Source organism: Polyodon spathula, chromosome 1 (assembly GCF_017654505.1).
Source record: "Polyodon spathula isolate WHYD16114869_AA chromosome 1, ASM1765450v1, whole genome shotgun sequence".
NCBI lineage: Eukaryota > Metazoa > Chordata > Actinopteri > Acipenseriformes > Polyodontidae > Polyodon > Polyodon spathula.
In genome coordinates, this window is record NC_054534.1 from 23,030,713 (window position 1) to 23,044,489 (window position 13,777).

At 36.4% G+C, this 13,777-nt stretch overlaps 1 protein-coding gene across 1 annotated transcript; it reads left to right on the forward strand.

The window, feature by feature from the left end:
* The first annotated feature begins 7,797 nt into the window (after positions 1-7,797).
* LOC121315733 (GTP-binding protein Di-Ras2) lies at positions 7,798-12,402 on the forward strand. Its single transcript, XM_041250097.1, has 2 exons — positions 7,798-7,993; positions 9,776-12,402. The coding sequence occupies exon 2, from the start codon at positions 9,806-9,808 to the stop codon at positions 10,403-10,405; it is 600 nt and encodes a 199-aa protein (XP_041106031.1). The 5' UTR covers positions 7,798-7,993; positions 9,776-9,805; the 3' UTR covers positions 10,406-12,402.
* The last annotated feature ends 1,375 nt before the right edge of the window (positions 12,403-13,777 follow it).

Sequence of the window (13,777 nt, forward strand, 5' to 3'; positions counted from 1 at the left end):
CTTATTTTCAGATGCATACATGCAGATTTGTTTCTTTTGCTCTGGTGTTAAATATAGGGTCGACTCGTCATTTTGTACTTTCTGTTTTGCTTTGGGAGTGGGAGTGTTGATGACATTGGTATGAACGCTCAGTTAGCAACTAATTAGGAAAGCGAGTTGAAGGTTAACTGCGTAACTTTGTTGTTTTAATTGGCCATGATTATTTCACTGGCGCTACAATGAGGGAAACTACAATGATTATACTGTGTTTACATTTGCTTGGGAAGTTGGCGGGTGGTGGACAATGGGGTGGCAATAAAATGGGTAAAAATAGCACTGTTTTTATATTGGCGACATTTGTTCAGAGAATAGCTGGTGGTATGCAAGGGTGGCATTATAAAGGGGGGAGGTATAACGCGGAACAACTGTAATTTTAAATGCCTTGTACCTAACAAAAATAGGGCCCTAAGAATATCAGTACCTTCTCAGACCAGTTTCTGGGGTGAGTTTTCAGGGTACATTATCAGGGTTAGGCTTGCACAATTAGCTTGTTATGATTCCTTCAGGTTGTCTGTAGAGAATGCATAATAAAGGGGTCAGTGGACATTCAATGGGACACAATGGTGGCCATTCGGAAGGGTCCTCTACAACCTATGTATCAAACTGATGAGTGTGTGGGGCTTCCTTGAGAGTAATAGGGATTGGAAAATTGGCATGCTATGGGTTTATATGTGGTTGTCGTTATTGAGCTCAGTTTGTGAACCTGGGGTAGGCTGCGACTGGGGGAGGGATGATGATAGGGGTGTTTAGACAGGGACCTGCATAGCAGTATGAGGATCTAGCTGTAACCAGGATCGGCAACTAAAAAAAATCTACAAAACAGTTTTTACAATTTATCAAGTTGTCTAGAGTCTCCTTAACCCCAATGCTACAGTCCAACTTGTGTTATAATACATGTTGGATGGGAGTGTAAGTGTCTTTTATAATAGGAGTTTGGGAATCTGCTGCAAGTGAGGGAGGGATTGCAGTCAAAATACCACACAAGCGCCCAGGTTTTATTTACAATGTTTGCACAATTCTGATTGTAGTAACAGATAGTCACCTCTAGGATACCAGCAGTGGTAGTCCTAGTGCAGGGTTGCTTTCTTAACATACATTAAACAGAAAATAGAAAACAAAATGCTGTTGTAAAACAAAGTCTCTCTCTCTCTCTCTCTCTCTCTCTCTCTCTCTCTCTCTCTCTCTCTCTCTCTCTCTCTCTCTCTCTTTTTCTCAATTCTACCGTCCCCCTCCCAGTCTAAGGAGGGACGGACTTTTGGTACACTTTTACGTGTAAAGTAATGAAATTAACGAGAACCAATTAAATTAACATAGACACAATTAACAAAATAACAATTAATTGGGGACCTGCACCGGGGAGTAATTAAAAAATCAAAGTTTTTATCTCTGGGTCACATTCTTAAAGGGGCACGAACCCGATCGACAGCCAGCCTGTTTACAATAATATATACATTAAATATAATATATTCATTAAATACTACAAATAAAATATGTAAAATGTATTAAAAAACAAAAAAAGTGGATTCAAGGGAATGGTGAAATCTGAAAATATATGCTGTAAATGACGGAGGAACATTTTATTTTGCACGTTACTGTATTTCACTGGCAAAAGTGGTTGTGTTAACAAAGAAAAAAGAAAAAACAAAAAAATCCTATATCTATTTTTATAAGGATGTGATGCAGCCATTTTCTTTTATGATTTAAGAACTAAAAGAACATGAATTTTGAGCTGAGATGGACGACAATTAAGATACATACATGATACTGAAGAGATCAAATGTATGCATATGAAAAAAAAATCATGTTTTAGTAGCTACATATTTCACCATTCAAAGATGATTTAGTAAGCTGAATAACAACCATATCTTGCTTTTATAGTGCTCAACTTCTAGGTTCTTGTTATTACCATGTATGTCTGCATTAAAATAGGCAAAACATAATGGCAAACTAAATGTGACGGTTGTATTAGTTCTGTATCGTGGCATAGAATATATGCCTGCAATTAAAAAGTGCATTTAGCAGGTGTGAAAATACATTCTCTACGCTGACCTCCGGTGGCTATTATTGCTGTAAGGGATTTACAGTTATCAGCCTTATCCCCGAAGGAGTTAAGTCCTTGGCAATGGGGGATATACACTTTATATTTTTCCAGGTATCTGACAAATAGCTTATCCAATTACAATGAAGTGTATTACCATTATTTACAGTCAATTATTAAGATTATTAGATTCTGGAGCTATGGAGCACAGTTTGTCACACTTACATTTTAGGCCTTTATAGAACACGTTTCACAACAACAGCACACACACACCCCACCCCTCCACCATTACTTACAATTTTGTGCAACATGAACACACTTGCTGGAATAACGATGTTAGGATGTGTGTGTGTGTGTGTGTGTGTGTGTATGTGTGTGTGTGTGTGTGTGTGTGTTATTTTTACACCTCTACTCACCCATTGGACTGCATTTTCCTGCCAAATCTTCTGTAATTCTGTCAGACTAAGCCTCAACAACTTTCTGTCTCATCTTCAAACAAATTGCGTTGGGAGTCCACAGGGAAGTGCTGGAGCCTGGCCCCGCGGCTCCGGGTGCACACTAATGACCCATCTACAGGCTGTGATGCTGATGAGATACAGACACAGTGAAAAAGAGTAATCATACATTTCACTGCGGAGATCATTTTTACTGAAAGAGGAAACTGTCTTGGTTCATGACTGGTTTCACTATGTCCTGTGATAAACAGGAGGTACATGATGTGGCCACTTTGTTAGGACAAGGGGTTGTGATGACTGTGAAAACCCCTCCTGTCTAACTCTGAAATTCTGCTTAATTATACTATACTGTAGGACGCCCACTACCTCCCTCCAATGCTCATCTATCTGTGTTGTGCTTATTGATTGGCTTCTCAGATGCTACTATCCTCTGCTACACTTTTATTCCCCTATCAGTTCTCTGTCGCTTTTAATTTTGGGAATTTATTTGATTTTTGTTTGCATGCCAACTAGTTGGGATCCCACTGTAATTCCCACTTCAGCTCTAGATACATCTTTACCTATTTTACTGCCAACTTATAACAGCAGCCCTTACATACAGCCAATTTCATGCCGTATTCCAGATAATGTATAACAAACCGACCACACCCTGTGCATGTTTAGTCTAAAAATGTTGTATGGATAACTTCTCTAGTAGTCGATGGACCATATTTGAAAAGTTTTTTACTCCGTCACATTTTCCTAAAGGTAAAAAAACCCAAACAATTCTAAAATGAATTAAAAAATAAATAAATAAACATACTGTAAATCAGATGTCTGAGTTGTTCATTTCTGATTTATTAACTTTATCAGGTGAATTGCTCCTAACGATAATTTGGAGTGAAGAATTTTAAAATTCTAGCCCATTGTTATTATGTGCCCATAAATCACCCATTACAAATATTTTGTTGTGTCTTACTCAGCAAAAGATCACGTGCAGCAATCCTTTCTAAAAAGCTGTACTTCTATTTTCTGAGAGGATAAAAAAATATGTATATTAACATAATCAGAAAGAAGGAAGTGGAGATTGATTATTGTATCTTAAACTACAGAGGTTCTAGTTTTGAAAAATGAACGGGCCATTGGTCTCCTTTACAACCAGCACTGAGATATAAAAAGCATTCTACTGTACTGTACACACACACACTTTGTGACACCCAAGTTGGATCTGGAATTCAACAAAAAATAAATAAAACAAACATTTTGCAAGTCGTTCGTTGTTCAGATGACTTTCTTTTTTTATAGTGACAACTCCTTTTCCGGCCATTCACTTGCTTTGTGAAGCATTTAAGATTGTACATGCTATTTTTAAATAACTATATTTAGTTCTCATGTGTTACAGCTGTGTTTCGTCTGTGAACACTATGTACAGGAAATGTATCACATTCTAGCTACAGCACCAGCAGATGGCACGCTAAGACTGAGTAATAGCAACATATGGTACCTACCCCTGAAATTATCTCTCAGCTGCATAAGTTGGCCAATGACTTTCAGTTTTATTTACAGACCCTCACAAGCTGGATTGGACTGCATGTATCAAAACAGAATTTTCATTTTTGTTTTGAATACGCTTGTTACCCACACATTAATTCTCCAGCTACTGCTTTATTTCTTATTGCTTCCTGCTGTTAGAACAGGCCTTACTGTTGTATATTCTACAATACATTGCAATATTTATGGAGCCTGTATTACTGTTTTAATGTACTAATGTATAGCCATACTTAATATTATAGGGTCATTTATGGCTTCTTAGTGCTGGCGTAAAATATAAGGTGAACTGGAGAAAAAAGAATTTGTTGGTTGTTTATTTTTAAATGAATGATTTACAATGTGTTGCATTATTAGAATAGATTTTATTTCTAAAGGATGATTTAAAACATCTACAGTGTATGTATGGTTGCTTAGGTTTCAAACAAATATGATTTCAAATAGCTGTTACTGGGCTTTGTTGTTTAGAATTCTAAAGAATAAACACAAAACAATCCATTTTATAAACCTTCAGAATGCAAAATGTCAATAGACAGTGGTGTATTTAACATAAGGTTTTGCATAGCTCCTGCCACAAGGCCTGCAAAACATGTATGTAAACAGATATACTGCCACCTTTGCTTTATCCATAACCTAAAACAACAGTGTATTTCTTTTAAAAAAGAGGAAGCTGCTGCATAGAGTTACAGCACAGTCGGCTGTTATTGCAAAATGGATCACATGCTATCTGTCATCGGGCAGAGCCTCAATGTGGTGTAATCGAGTGCTTGCTGTTGACAGCATTAGCCCTCTGCCGGTGCCCAGATCAGCTCAATTCTAATGCTCACCAAGGGACCATAAAGGGTTGCATCACTCCTCCTCGACTTTCACTGGTAACAGTGATTGAATACCTTGAATGTGTAATGCTTAGAAAACTGCAATAGTATCCCTGTTCATTTGAACACATATTGATTTAAAGTGATATTTATTGACCTGCCATTGATCATCAGAGACCTTGGAATCTAGCTGATAAGCTGATTGCACTATTATGCAAAACGGTACAAAATGTAATGACAAAATGAAGGTTCACAGTTTGTATGAGAATGATGCACACCTTTCTAGTGCTTTGAGTACCTTGGAGAGATGTACAATACAGATGAGTTGCATAGCAGCTTACTAAACACTGTCATTAATAATGGGAGGAGTTAATATACTTGTATACTGATTACATATATTAGAGTTTACAGTAATAGCAAATAAAGGTCACAGAGTAATAGTGTGGGAGATTTAAACAATTCCTATTGATTTGTACCTTAAAATGTGCTTGTAAAAAGCCTAAAGACAAGTCTCATCTGTTTAACACCTTTTCTTCATATCCACCTGTGCTTTTTTCTGTACTATCATACCAAGCTAGACTTTAATTTAACTGGAATACAATTATTTCCCAGGCGCTATGTCAACCTAGTCTATAGCTTTTCCCAAGAGACGGTTACCAAAGTCTTTAATCAATGTTAATAAAATAGTCAAATGGACATTTGTTTGTCCACCAAGCACTGTGGCTAAGTCCAAAAGAGCTCTTATCACAGCCCTCGGGGGGATGAGAGGTAAACAGGAGTGGTGATTATGAGTGACCGGAGTTGGATTTGAATCCATGGAGTTCCACTGCTTTCTAATTCTTCTAAGCTTCAGTTGTGTAGCGTATCTATCCCTATATCTACTTATCAAACAACTCAGGGTGACTAGCTTATCCCATTGTTTCCAATGTGGGAACTGATATAAACTAACCCTAATAAATTAAAACAGTAACAGTGGTCAGTAATGGTACTCTCCCCACCAGATAATTCTGCTTCTTTTTCTTCTTTTTGTTTATTTTGTGATGAACTTTGGTCCCTGTGAAAGATGCTGGGTTGTGAAATTAAAGCACTGGCAGTGACAATGTGACCACTGATCGAATTGAAAGTGATCTGATACCAGTCCCTTGAGTTTCCATCAGCAACAGATCTAGAGCAAACCAATGTGGTTTGGAACTTGGACAGCCACAGTTAAGATTTGATCTCTTGATCTCTCTGACTCGCAATGATGAAGGCAGTCTTCCAGTGAGTATATTGGAAGTAGTTTATATATATATATATATATATATATATATATATATATATATATATATATATATATATATATATATAAATAATAATATATATATATATATATATATATATGCATGTAAACGGAGTAAAGGCGTACTTGTACACAAATCAGCACGCGAGTCAATACATAAGACCCACATGATAAGTTCTCTTCAAACAGGCACACAGCCCTACTGGTGCTATTGAGTCCATGTATCATATTGATTGGTCTCAGAGTCAAAGTCCGGTGGCAACAGTAATTCCAGATTCAGACAAAGAATTTTGTTCCTCATCTCATCACTGTTTCAGGAAAGTTTAGTATTTATTTTGTTGGCACAGTATCTGTGAGTTTGATTTCCTCCTGATCCACACCCACCCTCGTCCTATATAGCAGTTCTATTAAAAAATCATTTCACACGGATGGGTGCAAAACACATGCTAATGAATATTTTCTCTGCTTCGCTGTTTGTGAAACAAATCATTAGCATTGCCAGATATAAAGCTGCTTTACAATTAAAGAGAATGAACAGGAAAGCAGAAGAGTCTAATTAATCTCAAGAGTCCTATTTAAACAGTCTATCCTATAGTCACCTTTGTAGGAAGTTTGATGATGAAAAATAAATAAATAAATAAATAAATAGATAAATAAACAAACAACCACTTGACCAAATGTGGTATTGACCAACTGGCAACTGTAACTTGATTAAATGGGTCAGTCATATACAAGCAAGGCAAACTTTACTCTTTTTTGTGGATTCTTTTGTTTAGGGGTCAAGTTGGCATTAATTAACTGCTTAAATGCTTGGGAATGGAGACAATCATCCTCTCGTGAGGTTTAACATATTTGTTCTAATATCAGCAACATCTAATTTTATATTTGTCAAAGGGACTTAAAGACATCGTGGTAACTGTCAGTTACATAAGTTACACAATCTAGTGTAATTATAACTCCACAGTTAATTCTGCTCAATCATCTTACAGAACGCCAATCCAGTATATCTGCAACACAGGCTTCAATGTCTATGGGTCACCAAGTGAGAAAACTAAATTATGCTAATGCAGGCTTATTAACAGCTTTCAATTATTCTCTAAATTCAAACCTAGAAGCCTAATTACAAACCTACCAACCTGGTTTCATTAAGTTGACGTCTCATTTTCATTATTATTATTATTATTATTATTATTATTATTATTATTATTATTAATAATAATAATAATAATAATAATAATAATAATAATAATAATAAAAACATTAGATCAGCATTATTTCACACACTACTCTGTATGTTTCCCTTATAAAATTGAAAGATCGGCTGCAGCTGCAAGATCAGTCAGACCTTGTATTATTTTTATCATGTTTACAAAACAATATACAGTAGTGTGCAAAGGATGCATCTCGGTCGTTATGATTCAGGTTATTTTGTCATATGCACGGTTCTGTCTGAAACAGAATATAAAACCCTGCCGCTTTTCAAGGTATGTACTGCATAGGCTTGGAATGTTTGACTTGAGCCCTTAGCAGGTGTCGTGCAGGGGAGGCATAGAAGAGTGAGATTTCTCTACGTCACTAGAGTTATCTCCAACAGCGTAATCTCCCCTCCACACGTGTCTGCGTCTTTAAATATCAGAGAGGGGAGGGAAGAGAGAGAGAGCGAGCGAGCGGGCAGATGGGTTTGGAAGGAAGCAGTGCAGACGTAATTGTGGGTGATAGAAGCATACAATCAGAGGACGACTTAAGAAAAAGCGAATTTGTTGATTTGGAGCACTTGCAATATGAGATCTGAAGACTAAAATCGCCAAAATATATATTTCCCAATACTGTCACAGCACCGGTAAGTTATTCTGAGTATTTAATTGTGTCGTTTCGTATGTTTTCATGTCTTTTGAAGCGTAGAACTTCACGGTATTGGATTTATATTAGAGTCGGATTTGTCTAGCATGGTAATTAAGCTTGCGTTACTTGACCGAATCTGTTGGACTACAAGTTATCAATATGACATGGTCTTTGGATAAAAAATAAAATAACAGTTTTGCTTGTCATTTTTAAATATAATAATTGTACGCAATTGACCTCGGACGATTTGTATGAACAATGTTTATTTTCTTAGACTGGCGGTGATCGTACAGTGTAAGAATACAGTGTTGATGTATGTATTAAAACGCAGATGTGTTGAGTTTAGTTGCTTTGCCTGGCTGAAAAGCAGCGGCTGGTAAAAAGCACAGCAATGTCTGCAGGTGTGATTTAATTACTGCAGACGCAAGCAAATCACTTCCATAGCTACACAGGACTTTTGCATATGGCATCTCTTTCAATAAGTCTTATTCTGAAATATAATAGACTACAACAAATTATAATTCTAATACTCGGTATATACAGGAATTGCAGAAACAATTAACCCTGAGCTCAAATGTAATTAAAGATGTAACTGCTTGTAATAGTTTGTTTGTTGTAGTTTGCTAAGAAGTAATATTCGTCATTGTTTAATTCCACTGTATATAACCTCGCGTGATTGAGATCATTTCGTCTCCTCTTGGTAACCTGGGGCAAAAATATATCCACAGGTATAAGGTCCCAGAGCATTCAGAAAATAAGCTACAGTAGGCTGTCATGTATGGATTAGTACACGTCTTAAAACCATCCGTTTAATTCTGTTTTGATATTCATTTTGACCATTTTTATTCTAGGCATATGTGTGTATTTTATTTATTTATTTATTGTATTTTACTCAAGTGGCCCCTGTGTGTCTCCTGTTTTTTTCAGCAAGACGTTACAATGTGTAACACGTTAAAGTAGAAAAATATCCCAGGAGTAAATAATAAGTTGTGTAGGCCTTGCTTTACCCCAGTGAATTAACTACAAAACAAATTATGCCAAATAGCAGTTAATGTTAAACGTTTTTTTTATTTATTTATGTATGTATGTGTTTATTTTATAAATAGAGGCTCAAGACCTGCTGTGTGTTGATCCTGTGTGTGTGTGTGTGTGTGTGTGTGTGTGTGTGTGTGTGTAATATATAAAAATAAATAATATAACTATTCTCCTATCACACAGAGCTCTTTTTCATTTGCCATTTTTTAAACTATTGCAGAACTTCAGTTTGAACATATTTTAACTTTTATATTGAAGTAGATGTTCTACATCATTGTGTATAGGTAAGTGATATAATGAAACCATTAGTCTAAAAAAGTATTGCACTAAGTTGATTATTTCTGTAGAGGCTCTTGGTGCCTAGATTAGCAGCGGTGGTAAAGTGCTAATACGATAACCATATAACGTTAACTATACTATAATGGAATGGTTTCTTGCACTATGTGTGGTTTCTAGGTGCTCCTAGATGTTTACAGCTGCATCTGAAGACAAATGGCGTTGTCTGTTTAAAATGTAACACTTTTGGATGCAGTAACTTTGTAGTACTATTGCAAAATGCCTACAATGAAATGCAGTTCATTGCTGTACTTTACTGCAATTAACAAATACTGGATTTTTGCAACTGAGAACTTAGTAATAGTAGTCGTCATAGTAGTAGTTTTTCATAAGGGTTTGAACTCGCAAACTTAAAAATAAATGCACCTTTTGGCATCCAAGGATTCACAGTTGTGTTCTGACTTTCTAGGTTATTGCCAAATCATTCAGAAGAATCATCATGCCTGAACAAAGCAATGACTACCGAGTGGTGGTGTTTGGAGCTGGAGGAGTGGGCAAGAGCTCCTTGGTTCTGAGGTTCGTGAAAGGGACCTTTAGGGAAAGCTACATCCCCACGGTTGAGGATACCTACAGGCAGGTGATCAGCTGTGATAAGAGCATCTGCACCTTGCAGATCACAGACACCACTGGAAGCCACCAGTTCCCAGCCATGCAGCGCCTGTCCATCTCCAAGGGTCATGCATTCATTCTGGTCTTCTCCATCACCAGCAGGCAGTCCCTGGAAGAGCTAAAGCCAATATTTGAACAAGTCTGCCAAATCAAAGGGGACGTGGAGAGCATCCCTATCATGCTGGTTGGGAACAAGTGTGATGAGACTCAGAACCGTGAGGTGGAGACCAGTGATGGAGAGGCCATGGCCAAGAAATGGAAATGTGCCTTCATGGAGACTTCGGCCAAGACCAATCACAATGTCAAGGAGCTGTTCCAAGAGCTGCTGAACCTGGAAAAACGCAGGACTGTCAGCCTCCAGATTGATGGGAAGAAGAACAAGCAGCAGAAGAGGACAGAGAAGCTTAAGGGCAAATGTGTTGTCATGTGAAGCTTGTAGATAAACAAACCTCTGTGGGTTTCACATAACTGAACTTTTACCATGATGACCTGACTATGATGACCACCACAAACAATAACAAAAGTACTTCTAAATCAAGCTAAAAGCAGATGGGAGCTGTGTTGCTCAACCAATGTATAACCTTATTTAATTTAATGCAGGACAAAAATAAGCACCACTTCCTTTGCCCCTGCACAGAAAGGCTTTGAATTAATCAATACTGCAAAGTGCAAAAGAGGGGAAAAAAAACTCAAGTTTGCCCTAATGCAAAACATCAGATTTTCAGATTTTAGCAGTTACATTTAGAAAACCTTCTACATCGTTTTCAATAGTACTGTGGTAGGTTATAATAGCAATACTTGTGAAGGGCTGGTGTACTAAGCATCTGTTCAGAAAGGTGTAAAGAACTGGTCATATAGGAGGTGATTTTAGAACTTCGTTTTCAAATTGTTTTTGGATTGTTTTTATTCTCCCCCAAATATATTTTGTACAACTGCATAACATTAAATAGTATTAATATGTTTGTGGAAATACTAGAATATTGTGAGCAACCACCCTACTGATGCTTATCAGATACAAAAATGCCCAAAATGCAGAGGCACTGATACTTTATACAATGCCATATGTGAAAGTTGCTGTAATTTTGGATTTTTTGCCAACCAACAATGGACCTTTTTACATTAAGTAAATGAAGCTACAGATAATACAAGCACATGTATTTGTTTATTTACACGTACAGTACAGATTAATATTTGCAACAAATTGCATCTAATGCAGTGGTATGAAAGCCCAATAGTTACTTTTGCTAATGATAGACGGGGACTAAGTGACAGGGACAAGGAACTAAAACAGAGTTGCAGTTTCTTTGAATAGGGAACCACAGCCATAAGTAGGCAATAACAACAAGGAAGCTTTGGTAGAAATTAAACTAACAAAGTGCTGTCACAGGCTTATTTTCGATTCAAACTTTGGTAAATGAAACGATGGTAGTAACCAAAAGCAGAGCAGTCTGAGACTGCTGTAAGTGAGAAGTATTTGCTGATGTTTAGTCCATCAATATGCTTTTTCCTGATGACATGTTTAAAGGGATGGAGTTCTTGATTTAACAGCAATAGTACATAGATTAGCTCCGTGATTTTATACAAGCACTTCCTGAATAGTCTACTGTCCGAGTTGCCGGGAGTGTCTGTATAGTTCTTTTGTTTGTGTTGTTGTCTAGTCAGCTGCCAAATGTCAATATAGTTTTGTGAATTCTGACTACCAGTAAGGGTATCAGGTATATGCTTTTACATAAACAACAGCATTAAAGTTGGTGAAGCTGCATAGCATTTCTTTCCATGTATTTAAGGCATTTCTTAATAGCTCTGTAAAGCAAGAGTAGAGCAATAGAACAATGAATTATTTATGCTGAAGAAATGAAAAGGGACTTGCCATTTTCATAGATTGAGGGGAATAGCACACCAGTGTATATATTTTTTATTGTAAGCAAGACCCTGTTTATTCAACAGCTGCATAATTCTACTGCTAATTTGTATGGTTGCATTGGGTATCTTTGTAATGTCACTTTAAAACAAAAAATAAATGCCAGATACTTACCTGTTTATAAATACTAATATAATGTATGTGAAACGGTTAACGCTTTTTAAATTATATAGCACAACCCAATTTTATTTATGTATAGGGTTCATTTAGGAAATTTTATTCTGTAGGAGAAAAAATTGTGATAAACTTAAATACACTGGGAAAGTGCTCCAAAAGCATGATTTCTACAGGTATTTTATTTTTTTTTTTTATTATTATTAATATTATTATTATTATTTATAAAGGATATGCATTGGTTTTAAAAGCTGAAATGTTATTTATCAGAGTTATAAGGTTTTATTTACATGCCTGTACATAATTCATGTGTGCCTACACGTTTCTGTATATTTTCCAGTTTTATCTTGTATGTATTATGCCGTTGAAATAAATTAAGTTATGCATTTTAATAAATGTGTTTTGGGTTATTAGTTTATTTTGTATTTACTCCGTTCCCCTCTCCATGAATCCAAGCCTCATGTAATGATGGATGTTATTCAGTGGTGCTGTGTTTTTGCGAAGGAATAAATTAATATTTTATTTCAGATTCATGTCATATTTACTTTATTACATTTATAGATGGATTAAAGAAATAAAACATTAACTCACCAAATACACAGCAGTGTTACAGTATGCATTTACTAAAATGCTAATTTCAGTACAAGGTGGGTTGCCATGTACCTCAGCACAGTAATGCACCTGAAAAAACAAACAAACAAAAAAAATATTTATTCCACCTTCTGGAAAGTAAAATAAGTTGCTTTTTAAATATGTTATCATTATTTAGCTTAGACTTGTTACTCTGCCAACCATTGTGGTTTTTTAAAGTGTTTGTGTTTATAAACAGATCATGGAATCAGGTGAAATTTGTCATCAGGAGGATGCAAGCATGGAGCATCTTTTATCTGATTCTCTGCAAACTGAGTGAATAGGGGTAAATAAAAACTGTTTGGGTTGCCCTTTGCATAGGTCTCTATTGTACACATGTAAACAGAAGAGGAATTAACACACAATTTGTTCTATTTCTCATATGAATACCAATTTCTTTCCACAAGCAAATACAACATGCATACATTTAATTGAAATGTGTATTTCTTTTTCTCTTGTGGTAAAAAAAAAAAAAAAAAAAAAACCCTGAATGGGTAGAATGAGAAAGCAAAACAAATAATTTACTATCCAAACATGTATAACAAAGTGCTCCATCTTTCACTGAACACCCCATTTCACAAAATCTCCAACTAACAAGTGATGCGAGGAGAACCCTCTGCAGGTGAAAAATGCAGTCTACTACGTGTGACTCAAATAAGAAACAGATAGGCAGAGTTCTTGCCAGCCTGACATCTCGTCGCAGGGAAGATTGCTTATGTGGGGGAGGGGGGAATGAAGAAGGAACGAGAATGGCTGGTTGAGCAAAACAGCCTCCATTACAGTAAGACAGTCTGGAATTAACCTTTACTACAAGCCAGGTTGTGCTAATGTTTTTTGGTCCAAACAATTATGTGCCTTTCCCTTGTCTTAACACACATCCATTTTATTGATTTGTTTGGCATTTTAATCCACAGTAATCCAGGATTTCAGTTTTACCTAGATCGTGTAATTTCACTTGTACTGTTTAACAATAACCAGGTGAAGCCCAGGGTGTACTGTTTACCTGTGTAAAATGTTCATCAAAGGAGAGGACAGCTGTAAATGAGGCTCTTCCCATAGCCGTTTGGCAGCAATGCTATAACGTTTCACCCCTTTTAATAAACTTGTTAGCCTGTCTGGCAAGGTGTTTATTGCAGG